We start from the raw sequence: 16412 nt of genomic DNA on the forward strand, positions 1-16412 counted from the left end.
CACTAAGCCATCTCTCCAGCCCCAAAAGAATATATTTTTAAAAAGAAAATAGTCAAAGTGCTTTAATAAATAACACACATATAAAACATATTAAGAGGTTGAAAGAAGGGAGTGAATCTCTATGTTGAATATTTTAGTTTTTTATTTTTTATTTTTTTTTAATATTTTTTTGTTCATTATTTATTTATTTATTTGAGAGCGACAGACACAGGGAGAAAGACATAGAGGGAGAGAGATAGAATGGGCGCGCCAGGGCTTCCAGCCACTGCAAATGAACTCCAGACGCATGTGCCCCCTTGTGCATCTAGCTAACATGGGACCTGGGGAACCGAGCCTTGAACCGGGGTCCTTAGGCTTCACAGGCAAGCGCTTAACTGCTAAGCCATCTCTCCAGCCCTATGTTGAATATTTTAAAGATTTTTATTTATTTATTTGAGACAGAGGGAGGGAGAGAAAGAGAATAGGCATGCCAGGACCTCCAGCCACTGCAAACAAACTCCAGGTGCGGCATGTGCATCTGGCTTATGTGGGACCTGGAGAATTGAACCTGGGTCCTTAGGCTTCACAGGCATGTGCCTTAACTGCTAAGCCCATCTCTCCAGCCATGTATCTAATATTTTAGAAGAAGCTTGGGGACATTTTCTAGGAGTTCAAGTACTAGAGCCCTTCTGTTTGCTCCAGGTGACTTAAAGTTGCCTTTTAATACCGAGAGTACCTACGGTGAGAAGGGAGGTGGGGACAGGAGAATCACCCAGAAGCTTGGAGACCAGTTAGCCTGGCACAGCGATGCACACAAATTAGAGACTGCCTCAAACAAGGTGGGTGGTGAGAACACACAGATACCCATAGTTGACCTCCAACCTCCGTATGAATGCTGTGGAACACTCGTGTCTGCAGTCACACACACTAACATGTTCACACATCATACACACTTTAAATAGAAGAGGAGTTCATTGCCTGGTAATTCATGAGCTTTTTTCTTCTATTTTTTAAAGGTAGGGTCTCACTCTAGCCCAGGCTGATCTGGAGCTCATTCTCTAGTTCCAGACTGGCCTCGAACTCACAGCAGTCGTCCTACCTCTGTGCCCTGTCACAGCCGGCCTTGCATGAGCTTTGGATAGAACATTTTACCTCTGTACATAAACATTTATAAAAGTTGAAGTTTAAATTTTTTTTGTTTATTTGAGAGCGACAGAGAAAGAGGCAGATAGATAGAGAATGGGCACTCCAGGGCCTCCAACCACTGCAAACAAACTGCAGATAAACATGCCAACTTGTGCATCTGGCTTACGTGGGTTCTGGGGAATTGAGCCTCGGACTGGGGTCCTTAGGTTTCACAGGCAAGTGCTTATCCTCTAAGCAATCTCTCAAGCCCAGATTTGAAGTTTAAAAAAATTTTATTATTCGAAAGAGAGAGAAAGGGCTGGAGAGATGGCTCAGCAGTTAGGGTGCTTGCAACCTGGGTTTGATTTCCCAGTACCCACATAAAGCCGGATGTACAAAGAGGTGAATGTGTCTGTCTGCAGTGGATGGAGGCCCTGGCATGCCTATTCTCTCCATCTCTCCTCTCTTTCTCTGCTGCAAATAAACTTTTTTTTTGTTTGTTTGTTTTTCGAGGTAGGTTCTCACCCTAGCTCAGGCTGACCTGGAATTCACTATGTAGTCTCGGTGTCCTCGAACTCACGGTGATCCTCCTACCTCTGCCTCCTGAGTGCTGGGATTAAAGACATGCACCACCAAGCCCGACAAATAAACAAAAATTTAAAACAAGAGAGAGATGTTTAGTGGTTAAGGTGATTGCCTACAAAGCCAAAGGTTCAATTCCCCAGGACTCATGTAAGCCAGATGCACAAGGTGGTATATGTGCCTGGAATTTGTTTGTGGTGGCTGGAGGACCTGGTATACCCATTCTCTCTCTCTGTCTCTCTCTCTATCTCTCAAATAAGTAAAAATAAAATACAAAAAAAAAATTTTTAAAGAGAAACAGGAAAATTAGTGACTGTAAAGCACTATGTGTGTGTGTGTGTATATATATATATATATATGTATATATATATATATATATATATGTAGCATGAAATAGAAGTGTGAAATATGATAGTGTTGGTCCGTTGCTTTGGCAAAGCCTTCTCACAGTAGGAATGTCGGTCCTCAGAGAAGAATGCAGGTACGTGCCCTTGTGTGCATGAGTCAATCTAAACCGTCTTCCTAGAAATGCTGCAGCAGCTCCACCAGCAGCTGGTAGAGGCTGAGCGTCGGTCCATGACCTACCTGAAGCGGTACAACAAGATTCAGGCAGACTACCACAACCTCATCGGAGTCACAGCCGAGCTGGTGGATTCTCTGGAGGCCACTGTCAGTGGCAAGATGGTAAGCAGCATCCGTGTTGTGTAGATTTCTGTTGGACAGAAAGCCTGGGTTTGTTTTTATGATTTTTTTTCCAAGATAGAGTTTCACTCTAGCTAAGGCTGACCTGGAATTCACTATGTGTCTCAGGATGGCTTCGAACTCATGTCGGTCCTCTTACCTCTGCCTCCTGAGTGCTGGGGTTAAAGGCATGCGCCACCACGCATTCTTGGCCCTCCCCAATGGAGCCTGCCCCTGTGTTTCAAAAAGCAAGTGTGCAGAGACCACAGTGATACTTCACTCAATCTAGCATCCTTTTATCCATGTTTCAAACACATAATCTATGTATTGCTGTCTCCACCTTCCTCTTTAGTGTATATGTTTGTATGTATGTGGGCATATATATGTGTGCATGTGCACATACATTTCTACCTTTTTCTTTTTCTTTCTTTTTTTGGGGTTTTTCAAGGTAGGGCCTCACTGTAGCCCAGGATAACCTGGAACTCACTGCATACTTTCCGGCTGGCCTCTTAAACTCACAGTGATCCTTCTACCTCTGTCTCCTGAGAGCTGGGATTAAAGGTTTGTGCCACTGTTGCAGTCCGGTTCACATTGCTGGTAGAAATCACCCAACCAAGAGCAGCTTCTGGGAAAAAGAGATTTATTTTGGCTTACAGGCTCGAGAGGAAGCTCCAAGATGGCAGGGGAAAACGATGACATGAGCAGAGGGTGGACATCACCCCCTGGCCAACATAAGGTTGACAACAGCAACAGGAGGGTGTGCCCAACACTGGCAAGGGGAAACTGGCTATAATACCCATAAGCCTGCCCCCAACAATACACTCCCTCCAGGAGGCGTTAATTCCCAAATATCCATCAGCTGGGAACCTGGCATTCAGAACACCTAAGTTTATGGGGACACCTGAATCAAACCACCACATTCCGCCCCTGGTCCCCATAAACTGATATCCATACATGATGTAAAATACAATGCATTCAGTCTGACTTTAAAAGTCCCATAGTTTTGAAATACTGACATGTTCCTGTGAAGTGATCTGTACATGGGCGGGAGGGTATAATAAATATTATTTCTAACCAAAAAAAAAAAAAAAAATCCCATAGTTTTTATCAGTCCCAATGATGTTCAAACATCCCCATAGTCCAATATCTTTTAACTGAGCCATAATACCAAAAAATAACCTCAAAAAACCATAATGGCACAAAATAAATATTCACACTGCAAAAGATGGCATTGGGCATAGCAAAGAAACATTCAACCAATACAAGATTTAAAACAACCAGGGCAAACATCAAACTCTGTAGCTTCAAGTCCAGCAACTCTAGCCAGTGACAAATCTTCAAGTCCGATAATTCTAACCAGCAACAAGTCTCTGGCATTCCAATTCCCCCCCTCCAGCTAGGCTACTCACAGTCTTGGGAAACTTCATCGGGGCCGGCAGCTCCTTGGCAGCCATTTCATGGTCCCGGCATCTCCACTGGGTCTCCACTGCACGCCACGGTTCATCCTCATGGCCCCATGGATCTCTATGCAGGCAACCAGCAAACCTGCTTCACACTGCCCATGGCCATTTCCAAAACACAAGACCGTGTTGCAAACTCAATGACCCTTTTTCCAGCATTTCTTATACTCCATGATACCAGGTAGGGTGCCAACTTGTTAATCCAGGGGGGGGGGGGTTAAAACAGGACTCCTTGAGCACTCAGGCCCCTTCAAAAGAGTCTACATTCTTCTTGTTGCCCCAGCGCAGGTCAGCTAGCCCAGTCTCATAGGTTGTAATCTCTCAGTTGCAGCTGAACAGGCAACAGTTCACTCAAAGATTTTTCTTTCTGTGCCATATCCCTCTGCACACACCAGTTCATTTCTATGCAAAGCAACCCTGCACAACTTCTCAGGACATGGGCACAAGAGCAAGCTTCTCACACAAACTGCTAGCCCAGTCCAAGCAAAGCTCTTTCTCACCCTCATAAGCCAAACCTCACAGTCCATAGTTCCTACTGCATTCAGGTCTTGCAGCTCAGACCAGAACAGTCCTTATAGCACTGCAAGGCATCTCTTAGGCCAAGGTTTCAAATCCTCCCACATTCCTCTTGAAAATCAGCTCCAAAAGGCCAAAGCTACACAGTCAGGTGTCTAGCAGCAACCCCACTCCTGGTACCACTTTACTGTTGCAGTCCGGTTCACATTGCTGGTAGAAATCACCCAACCAAGAGCAACTTCTGGGAAAAAGAGATTTATTTTGGCTTACAGGATCGAGGGGAAGCTCCATGATGGCAGGGGGAAACGATGGCATGAGCAGAGGGTGGACATCACCCCCTGGCCAACATAAGGTGGACCATAGCAGCAGGAGGGTGTGCCCAACACTGGCATGGGGAAACTGGCTATAAAGCCCATAAGCCCACCCCCAACAACGCTCCCTCCAGGAGGCATTAATTCCCAAATATCCATCAGCTGGGAACCTGGCATTCAGAACACCTAAGTTTATGGGGGACAAACCTCCACAGCCATCATGCCCAGCTCATCTGTCTCTTTTTTTTTTTTTTTCTTGCGCTAGACCAGGCTGACCTGGAATTCATTATGTAGTCTTCTACCTCTGTCTCCCAAGTGCTAGGATGTCTTATTCTTTTTTTTTTTTTTTTTTTTTTTTTTTTAATATTAATATTATTTATTTTTTGCTTGTTTACTAAGTTAGGCATGATTGATTCTTTCATAGTTATCCTTTGTTAACCTATTTTTTTTTTTTTTTTTTTCTTTATGAATATTTTTTTTTTTTTATTTTATTTTTTTAATTTTTATTAACATTTTCCATGATTATAAAATATATCCCATGGTAATTCCCTCCCTCCCCACCCCCACACTTTCCCGTTTGAAATTCCATTCTCAATCATATTACCTCCCCATTACAATCATTGTAATTACATATATACAGTATCAACCTATTAAGTATCCTCCTCCCTTCCTTTCTCCACCCTTTATGTCTCCTTTTCAACTTACTGGCCTCTGCTACTAAGTATTTTCATTCTCACACAGAAGCCCAGTCATCTGTAGCTAGGATCCCCATATGAGGGAGAACATGTGGCGCTTGGCTTTCTGGGCCTGGGTTACCTGACTTAGTATAATACTTTCCAGGTCCATCCATTTTTCTGCAAATTTCATAACTTCATTTTTCTTTACCGCTGAGTAGAACTCCATTGTATAAATGTACCACATCTTCATTATCCACTCATCTGTTGAGGGACATCTAGGCTGGTTCCATTTCCCAGCTATTATAAATTGAGCAGCAATAAACATGGTTGAGCATGTACTTCTAAGGAAATGAGATGAGTCCTTTGGATATATGCCTAGGAGTGCTATAGCTGGGTCATATGGTAGATCAATCTCTAGCTGCTTTAGGAACCTCCACACTGTTTTCCACAATGGCTGGACCAGATTGCATTCCCACCAGCAGTGCAGAAGGGTTCCTTTTTTTCCACATCCCCGCCAACATTTATGATCATTTGTTTTCATGATGGTGGCCAATCTGACAGGAGTGAGATGGAATCTCAATGTAGTTTTAATCTGCATTTCCCTGATGACTAGTGACGTAGAACATTTTTTTAGGTGCTTATATGCCATTCGTATTTCTTCCTTTGAGAACTCTCTATTTAGCTCCTTAGCCCATTTTTTGATTGGCCTGTTTGATTCCTTATTAGTTAACTTTTTGAGTTCTTTGTATATCCTAGATATTAATCCTTTATCAGATATATAGCTGGCGAAGATTTTTTCCCATTCTGTAGGTTGCCTCTTTGCTTTTTTCACTGTGTCCTTTGCGGTGCAAAATCTTTGTAATTTCATTAGGTCCCAGTGGTTAATCTGTGGTTTTATTGCCTGAGCAATTGGGGTTGTATTTAGAAAGTCTTTGCCAAGACCAATATGTTGGAGGGTTTCCCCTACTTTTTCCTCTAGCAGTTTCAAAGTTTCCGGTCTGATGTTAAGGTCTTTAATCCATTTGGACTTAATTCTTGTGCATGGCGAGAGAGAAGAATCTATTTTCATCCTTCTGCAGATATTTATCCAGTTTTCAAAACACCATTTGTTGAAGAGGCTGTCTCTTCTCCAATGAGTATTTTTGGCATTTTTATCGAATATCAGGTGGCTATAGCTACTTGGGCTTACATCTGGGTCCTCTATTCTGTTCCACTGATCTACATGTCTGTTTTTGTGCCAGTACCATGCTGTTTTTGTTACTATGGCTCTGTAGTATAGGTTAAAATCAGGTATGGTGATACCACCAGCCTCTTTTTTGTTGCTCAGTATTATTTTAGATATTCGAGGTTTTTTATGATTCCAAATGAATTTTTGGATTGTTTTTTCTATTTCCATGAAGAAAGCCTTTGGAATTTTGATAGGGATTGCATTAAATGTGTAGATTGCTTTAGGTAAGATTGCCATTTTCACGATATTGATTCTCCCAAGCCAGGAACAAGGGATGTTTCTCCACTTTCTAGTGTCTTCTGCAATTTCTCGCTTGAGTGTCTTAAAGTTCTCATTGTATAGATTCTTTACTTCCTTAGTTAGGTTTATTCCAAGGTATTTTATTTTTTTTGATGCAATTGTGAATGGGAGTGATTCTCTGATTTCATCCTCTGTGTGTTTGTTGTTAGCATATATGAAGGCTACTGATTTCTGTGTATTTATTTTGTATCCTGCTACATTGCTGTAGGTTTTGATTAGCTCTAACAGCTTGCTAGTAGAGTCTTTAGGGTCCTTTATGTATAGAATCATGTCATCTGCAAATAGTGATAACTTGATTTCTTCCTTTCCAATTTGTATCCCTTTTATGTGTGTCTCTTGCCTTATTGCTATGGCTAGGACTTCCAAAACTATATTAAATAGAAGTGGAGACAGTGGACACCCTTGTCTTGTTCCTGATTTTAGTGGAAAAGCTTCCAGTTTTTCCCCATTTAGTAATATGTTGGCTGTAGGCTTGTCATAAATAGCCTTTATTATATTGAGATATGTTCCTTCTATTCCCAGTCTCTGTAGGACTTTTATCATGAAGGGATGTTGGATTTTGTCAAATGCTTTCTCTGCATCTAATGAGATGATCATGTGATTTTTGTCCTTCAACCCATTTATGTAATGTATTATATTTATAGATTTGCGTATGTTGAACCATCCCTGCATCTCTGGGATAAAGCCTACTTGGTCAGGGTGAATGATCTTTTTGATATACTCTTGTATTCTGTTTGCCAATATTTTGTTGAGAATTTTTGCATCTATGTTCATGAGGGAGATTGGTCTGTAATTTTCTTTTTTTGTTCTATCTTTGCCTGGTTTTGGTATCAGGGTGATGCTGGCCTCATAGAAGGAGTTTGGTAGGATTCCTTCTTTTTCTATTTCCTGGAAAAGCTTAAGAAGCAATGGTGTTAGCTCTTCCTTAAAAGTCTGGTAAAATTCAGCAGTGAATCCATCCGGGCCTGGGCTTTTTTTAGTTGGGAGATTATTGATAACTGCTCGGATCTCCATGTTTGTTATAGGTCTATTTAAGTGATTAATCTCATTTTGATTTAATTTAGGTAGGTCATATAGATCAAGGAAATCATCCATTTCTTTCAGATTTTCATACTTTGTGGAGTATATGCTTTTATAGTATGTCCCTATAATTTTTTGAATTTCTCTGGAATCTGTTGTGATGTTACCTTGTTCATCTCTGATTTTATTAATTTGTGTCTCTTCTCTCTTTCTTTTGGTCAGATTTGCTAAGGGTTTATCAATCTTGTTTATCCTTTCAAAGAACCAACTCTTTGTTTCATTAATTCTTTGGATTGTTCTTTTTGTTTCTATTTCATTAATTTCTGCCCTAATCTTTATTATTTCTTCCCGTCTACTACTTTTTGGTTTGCCTTGTTCTTCTTTTTCCAAGGCTTTAAGGCGAAGCATTAGGTCGTTTACTTGCGACCTTTCTAATTTCTTAATATAGGCACTTAAGGCTATAAATTTACCTCTTAGAACTGCCTTCATTGTGTCCCAGAGATTTTGGTATGTTGTGTTCTCATTATCATTTGACTCTATAAATTTTTTGATTTCCTTTTTGATTTCTTCATTGACCCACTCATCATTTAGTAGTGTATTGTTTAGCTTCCATGATTTTGTGTATGCTCTATAGCCTTTCTTGCTACTGATTTGTAGTTTAATTCCATTGTGGTCAGATAGAATGCAAGGAATTATTTCAATTTTCCTGAATTTGTTAAGATTTGCTTTGTGTCCTAATATGTGGTCTATTTTAGAGAATGTTCCATGTGCTGCTGAAAAGAATGTATATTCTGCAGCCTTTGGATGAAATGTCCTGTATATATCTGTTAGGTCCATATCTTCTATGACCTCATTTAGTCCAGATGCCTCTCTGTTTATTCTTTCCCTGGATGACCTGTCAATTGATGAGAGTGGGGTGTTAAAGTCACCCACCACCACCGTGTTTGGTGTTATCTGTGACCTTAGTTCTAATAGTGTTTGTTTGACGAATTTGGGAGCCCCCATGTTAGGTGCATATATGTTTAGGATTGTAATGTCCTCCTGTTGGAGTGTGCCCTTAATCAATATAAAGTGACCTTCCTTATCTTTTTTGACTAACTTCGGACTAAAGTCCACCCTGTCTGATATTAGGATAGCAACCCCTGCTTGTTTTCTAGGCCCATTTGCTTGAAACACCGTCTTCCAACCTTTCACCCTAAGATAATGTCTATCCTTTGTAGAAAGGTGAGTTTCTTGAAGACAACAAATTGTAGGATCCTGCTTTTTAACCCAGTCTGCAAATCTATGTCTTTTCGTTGGGGCATTGAGACCGTTGATATTAAGAGATATTATTGAAAGGTGTGTATTTATGTTTGCCATTTGTGTGTGTGTGTGTGTGTTACTTGTTCTACCTGTGCTCTCTTCTGTTAACTGGTATTTGAGTATGGCTGGTTTTTTCTAGGTTCCTTATATGTGTGCTTTTCCTTTTGTTCAGCATGAAGGATTCTATCAAGTATTTTCTGTAGAGCTGGTTTTGTCTTCAGATATTCCTTTAACCTGCTTTTGTCATGGAATGTCTTTATTTCTCCATCTATTTGGATGGATAACTTTGCAGGATAAAGTAACCTTGGTTGACAGTTGTTATCTTTCAGAACTTGGAATATATCACTCCAGGCCCTTCTGGCTTTAAAAGTTTGTGTTGAATAATCTGCTGTAATCCTGATGGGCTTGCTTTTGTAGGTAACTTGATTTTTCTCTCTAACTGCTTTCAATATTTTTTCTTTGGTTTGTGTGTTTGGAAGTTTGAGTATAATGTGGCGAGGAGAGTTTCTTTCTGGGTTTTGTCTGGCTGGGGTTCTAAAGGCTTCCTGTATCTGTATTGGCACCTCTTTCCCAATTTGGGGAAAATTTTCCTCTATGATTTTGTTGAAGATGCCTACTATGCCTCTGGAGTGGAATTCTTCTCCTTCTACTATGCCCTGAATTCTTATATTGGATCTTTTCATAGTGTCCCGAATATCTTGAAATTCCCACTCATACTTTTCTATAAGTTTGTCTTTCTCTTTGTTGGACTGCATTAGGTCTGCCACCTGATCTTCTAGCTTAGATATTCTGTCCTCTCCCTCATCCATCCTACTGGTGAGATTTTCTACAGAGTTTTTTATTTCATTAACTGTGTTCTTCATTGCTAATAATTCTGACTGGTTTTTCTTTATTATTTCTATTTCTCTATTTATGTCTTGTATTGCCTTCTTTATTTCATTAAATTGGTGTCCTGCCTCTTCTTTGATTCCTTTGATTTCCTCTTTGATTTCCTCTTTGATTTCTTCTTTGGTTGTATTCATGTGTTCTTTGACCTCTTTGAACATATTTATAATTATTCTTTTGAACTCTTTCTCAGGCATTTCCTCTAACTCTTTCTCACTGGAGGACATTTCTGATGCATTAATACTTTTAGGTGGATTTATATCGTCTTGCTTTTTAGTGTTTCTTGTGTTATAATGTATATATTTTTGCATCTTGGATTAAGTTAATGCTTGGATTTTCTAGCTAGCTGTGTATTCTTAGCTGTATCAATTGATTTGGTGTAAAATATTTTCAGGGTAGGACCTTAAGGTATTAGGTGTGGCTCTTAAGACTCTCAGAGTATCTACAAAGATGTTCTTAGGGGTTGAGTTTCCCTGCTATAGGAGTATTCAAGCAGGCTGAGTGGAATAATATACTGGTAGATTCTAAAATTTAGCTAAACACTGTACCCATTCCATCAACAACAGCCCCGAGTATGTATGCAAGAGTAGTTATTATAATGACCAGATCCTCTATCAACAAAGAGGTTTAGATTTCTGGTCTGTTGAGGTATCCAAGTCAGCTTGTGACCAGGTGAGACCCTTCCCTGGTGCAATCCCAGTTACCTTGGGTGATTGTGGTCTCAGTCAAGTTGCTGCCTGGGTCGTCGGGCTGCTGTTCTGGTTTCTGGAGCTGGGCACTGGCTTTTCCTACGGGGCAAACTGGGCCGCCTCTGCAGCTGTTGTAGGTGCCTCCGCCGGAGCCCCCACCACTGCTGAAGCTGCCGTTGTCGTGTCCACCGCTGCTGCTCACCCCGAAGCCGCTGCTGTCCTGGGTCCGCTGCTGCTGGGGCCACTGGTACCGGTGCTGGAGCCGCTGAAGTTGCTGCCAAATTCTGCTCCTGCTTGGGTCCCGCCGTCAGCCCAAGTTGGCGTGGCCGGGTCCCGGGCCGCTGCTGTGTTCGCTGGAGCTGGGTTCAGGCGGCAGGGGAGGGGAGGGAGCCGCGGCTGTTCTGGTTGTATCGTGTGCTTTTACCTCGCGGTCTGCTCCTCCCTCCGTTGCTCGCTGCCGCTCTCCCCTCACGTTTCCCGAGTTGCGGAGAGCGCGGTGTGAGGGGAAAATCCCACACCTGGCTTGTCCTGCGGCTCGAGTCGAGAGACCGGCGGTTTTCTGCCGCTCCGCGGTTGCGGCGGGTAGCCGAGCGGCCCGGAGCCGCTGTTCCCGGCTGTGCAGGCTCTGGATGCTCTATAACTCTTCCACTTCTCCGCTGCCGCCTCAACTTCCTATACACCTCACTTTTTAGTAAAAGTGTGTATTTTGCTGAGTTTATTTTGGTCTTTCCCCCCCCAGGCTGTTTTGGCGTGGTACCTACGCCGCCATCTTAACCGGAAGTCTCATCGGATGTCTTATTCTTAATGTTCACAAATGATAAGTTGCCTGGCAACAGGAAAACCTGTTAACAATTGAGAGTCAGGCCAGGCAATGCCTTTAATCCCAGCACTTGGGAAGCAGAGGTTGGAGGATCGCAGAGTTCGAGGCCACCCTGGGAGTACATAGTGAATTCCAGGTCAGCCTGGGCTAGAGTGAGACCCTATCTCAGAACCACCACCCCAAAAAAATTGAGAGCGAGTGCTTTTCTTCCAATAGAAAAACTACTGAATTTCACATATTGACTTGATTTCCAGCTACTTTTCTTATGTTTTTAAATTTCTATTTATTTACTTGAGAGAGTGAAAGAGATGGCGAGCATGGGCATGCCAGGGCCTCTTGCCACTGTAAACACGCTCTAGGTGCATGCGCCACTCTGTGTGCCTGGCTTTATGTGGGTCCTGGGGAAGTGAGCCCAGGTAAGCAGGCTTTGCAAACAAGCACGGCGCCATCTCCCCAGTCGTCTCTGCTCTGAGCTTTGCTCATGTCAGTGATTTTTTTTTTTTAAGAACTTAGTCACCCTGAATAGTCCTATTATCTTTTGCTTTTTCTCATTTATTTTAACTTTGTGTTCTTTTCTTCTTTTCCCTTAGTACATTGGCTAAGACTTATGAAACATTGTTGAATGATGTCATCCTGGGCATCTTCATCCTATTCCTGACTATAATGGGAACCAATTTAGTGTTTCACTTAAAAACAAACAAGCAAACAAACAAAAAAAGCCTTTGTTTATTCTGGTATGTATCTGGTACTTGGGATCAAGCCCAAGGTCTTGTGTGTACCAAGTAAGTACTCTTTACTGAGGTACATACTCAACTTACAGTTCACTTTTTTTTCTTTTTTTTTTTTTTTTTTTTTTTTGGTGTTTCAAGGTAGGGTCTCACTGTAGCTCAGGCTGACCTGGAATTCACTATGTAGTCTCAGGGTGGCCTTGAACTCATGGCGATCCTCTTACCTCTGTTTCCAGAGTGCTGGGATTAAAGGCATGCACCACCACGCACGGCTATAGTTCACTTAAAAAAAATATTTTAATTTATTTATTTGAGAGAAAGATGCAAGCAGAGAGAGAGGGAAAGAAAGAGAGAGAGAAAATGAGAATGAGTGCACCAGGGCCTCAAGCCACTGCAAACAGACTCCAGACACATGTGCCACCTTGTACATTTGGCTTTGTGTGGGCACTGGGGAACTGAACCTGGGTCACTTGGTTTTACAGGCGAGCACCTTAACCACTAAGACATATCCCCAGTCCTGCTCTACTTTCTCTAAAACTGAAATGCTGTTTAACTTGCCCTTCTACCATGTCTGCACTCGTCATTGCTTTTTGAGCCACATGACAGTGGACTCCAGAGCCACTGCTTGGGAGTCACAGTGACTGTTGTGGGTCCTCTGCCCTAACCCTAACTAACACCCATCCAGAGCCAAAAGAGCCTCCATCCCTCTCAAAGCCAAAAACTGATTAGTAAATTTTGATGTTTTATCCATCACCAAAAGTCTTTTCTCTTGAGGTGTACATGTTCCACAGCGTGTGGAGTATCAAGGCAACTTTAAGCATCAGTCCTCACCTTCCATCTTGTTTAGTGCTGTGTGTACCAGGCTAGGTGGCCCCTGATCTTACAGAATTCCTGACCTTCAGTAGAAGACCCTTGCATAGATTCTGGGATCCAAATTCCAGGCATCACAGTCCAAGGATTTATTTACTTATTTTTGGTGATAAAAATAGCATCGGGCTGGAGAGATGGGTCAGCAGTTAAGACGCTTGCTTGCAAAGCCTAACTACCTGAGTCTGATTACCCAGTGCCCATATAAAGTCAGATGCACAAAGTGACACATTCATCTGGAGTTTGTTTGCAGTGGCAAGAGGCCCTGATACACCTATTCATTCTCTCTCTCTTGCTATTTTCTCTGCTTTCAAATAAAGTAAGTTTAAAAAAATAGCATAGATGGCTAGGTGGGGTGGCACATGCCTTTAATCCCAGCACTCAGGAGGCAGAGGTAGGAGGATAGCTGTGAGTTCGAGGCCACCCTGAGACTACATAGTAAATTCCAGGTCAGCATGAGCTAGAGTGAGACCCTACCTCAAAAAACAAACCAAAAAAAAAGTCATTTAAGTCATTATATAGTCTCAGGCTGGCCTTGAACTCACAGCTATCCTCCTACCTCTGCCTCCTGAGTGCTGGGATTAAAGGCGTGTGCCACCATGCCCAGCTGAGACTACATAATGAATTCCAGGTCAGCCTGGGCTAGAGCAAGACTCTATCTCCAAAAAAAAAAAAAAAAAAAAAAAAAAACAGCAAAAACAAAAACACCATATATAAGCAGGGCATGATGATGCATACCTTTAATCCCAATACTTGGGAGGCAGAGGTAAGGGTATCACTGTGAGTTTGAGGCCAACCTGGGACTCCAGAGTGGGCTAGAGTGAGACCCTACCTCAAAAAACAAAGAAAAAAAAATGGCTGGAGGGGTGGCTCAGTGGCTAAGGTGTTTGCCTGCAATGCTTAATGACCCAGGTTTGATTCCTCAATACCCACATAAAAGTCAGATGCACAAAGTGGCACATGCATCTGTAGCTCGTTTGCAGTGGCTAGTGGCCCTGGGAAGCCCCTTCATATTCTCTCTCTTCTTGAAAATAAATAAATATTAAAAAACAAAAAAAGGGCTGGAGAGATTGCTTAGTGGTTAAGCACTTGCCTGTGAAGCCTGAGGAACCCGGTTTGAGGCTTGATTCCCCAGGACCCATGTTAGCCAGACGCACAAGGGGGCACATGCGCCTAGAGTCCAATTGCAGTGGCTGGAAGCCCTGGCGCACCCATTCTGTATCTGCCTCTTTCATTGTCTGTCACTCTCAAATAAATAAGTAAAAATAAACAAAAATAATTTAAAAAGAAAAAGAAAAGGAACAGATGTAACAAAAAATTTAAAATATAGGATGAAAAAAGAACGTTTGTGTTTTAATACTATAGGGCTTCTCTGGTAGTGGATGCAGAATAACATAGGTTTAACCCTAGATGGGACCCTCATGTCTCTGAGTGACCTCCCAGAATGGACAGAGCTCTTTTTTTTTTTTAAGATTTATTTTTTTATTTATGAGAGAGAGAGAGAGAATGGGCATGCCAGGTCCTCTAGCTACAGCAAACGAACTCTAGATGCATTGCTGCCATTGTGCATCTGGCTTACGTGGGATCTGGAGAATCAAACCTGGATCCTTAGGCTTCACAGGCATGTGCCTTAGCTGCTAAGCCATCTGTCCAGCCCTGTTTTTGTTTTTGATTTATTAAAACAGTCTTGGGCTGGAGAGATGGCTTAGCGGTTAAGCGCTTGCCTGTGAAGCCTAAGGACCGCGGTTCGAGGCTCGGTTCCCCAGGTCCCATGTTAGCCAGATGCACAAGGGGGCGCACGCATCTGGAGTTCGTTTGCAGTGGCTGGAGGCCCTGGCACGCCCATTCTCTCTCTCTCCCTCTGTCTTTCTATGTCTGTCACTCTCAAATAAATAATGAACAAAAAAAATTTTTAAAAAATATTTAAAAAAAAATAGTCTTGTTATGTATCTTAGACTGGCTCACATCTATGATCCTCCTGCCCCAGCCTCCCACGTATGTGCCACAACACCTGGTTTATGCAGTCCTGGATAGTGAACCCAGTGCTCTGCAAACACTAGGCAAGCACGACACCAGCGAAGCTGCATCCTCACCCCAGAATGCCCCTAGGGACTGGTTTGTTGGGGAAGGGTAGGATTTGGGGGAGAGTATGGTATTTGTACATTTAAAAAAATTTATTTATTAGAGTCAGAGAGAGAGAATGAGAGTGAGAATGTGCGCGCCAGGGCCTCTAGCCACTGGAAATGAACTCTAGATACATGCACCCCTTCGTGCATCTGGTTTATGTGGGTTCTGGGGAATTGAACCTGGGTCCTTTGGCTTTGCAGGCAAGTGCCTTAACCACTAAGCAATCCCTCCAGCCTCTATTTGTACACTTTTTTTTTATTGACAACTTTCATAATTGTAAACAATATCCCATAGTAATTCCCTCCCTCACCTCACTTTCCCCTGTGAAACTCCACTCTCCATCATATCCCCTTCCCTTCTCAATCAGTCTCCCTTTTATTTTGATGTCATGATCTTTTCCTCCTATTACGATGGTCTTGTGTAGGTAGTGTCAGGCACTGTGAGGTCATGGATATCCAGGCCATTTTGTGTCTGGAGGAGCACATTGTAAGGAGTCCTGTCCTTCCTTTGGCTCTTACATTCTTTCCTCCACCTCTTCCACAATGGACCCTGAGCCATGGAAGGTGTGATTGAGATATTTCAGTGCTGAGCACTCCTCTGTCACTTCTTTTTAGCACCATGGTGACTTCTGAGTCATCTCAAGGTCACTGCCATCTGAAGAGAAGGTTCTCTAACCAAAAGGGAGAGTAGCATTAATATATGGGTATGAACATTAAGAGAAGTGTTTACTGGGCAGATTGGTAAGCATAGTATATACTTTTAGCCAGACAGCAGCAGGCATTACACTCCTAGGGCTCATGCCTTCCCCTGTTGTAGGTTTTCAGTATCAGGGATGTATTCCCTCCCATGGAGCAGACCTACAGTCAAATTAGAGGGCGGTTGGTTTTCCCCATAACAGATGTGCCACACAGTATCCACTATTGGGTATCTCCACTGGTGATTTCTCTCTCTCCCATTGAATTGCATGCAGCGTAGCTTTTTCCAGCTTTCTGTCAGCTTGTCTATATGGAGGAGGTTTTCAGTTCAGTTCCAGCAGGATTTCACAGTGACTTTGCAGCCCATGAATGTGGAGTCTTCAGCAATAGGGTCTTACTAACTATTCCTGGTGGGAAACC

The 16412-nt window shown here is 42.5% G+C and overlaps 1 protein-coding gene across 3 annotated transcripts in view; it reads left to right on the top strand.

The window, feature by feature from the left end:
• Armc9 (armadillo repeat containing 9) overlaps positions 1-16412 on the top strand; it is a 183580-nt gene that overhangs the window by 27420 nt on the left and 139748 nt on the right. For all 3 annotated transcript variants that reach the window (XM_045147325.1, XM_045147327.1, XM_045147326.1), the window contains exon 8: positions 2213-2370. In XM_045147325.1, coding sequence (XP_045003260.1) covers positions 2213-2370 — 158 coding nt within the window. The remainder of the gene's footprint in view (positions 1-2212; positions 2371-16412) is intronic.

The sequence above is a fragment of the Jaculus jaculus genome, chromosome 4 (assembly GCF_020740685.1).
Source record: "Jaculus jaculus isolate mJacJac1 chromosome 4, mJacJac1.mat.Y.cur, whole genome shotgun sequence".
NCBI classification, from domain to species: domain Eukaryota; kingdom Metazoa; phylum Chordata; class Mammalia; order Rodentia; family Dipodidae; genus Jaculus; species Jaculus jaculus.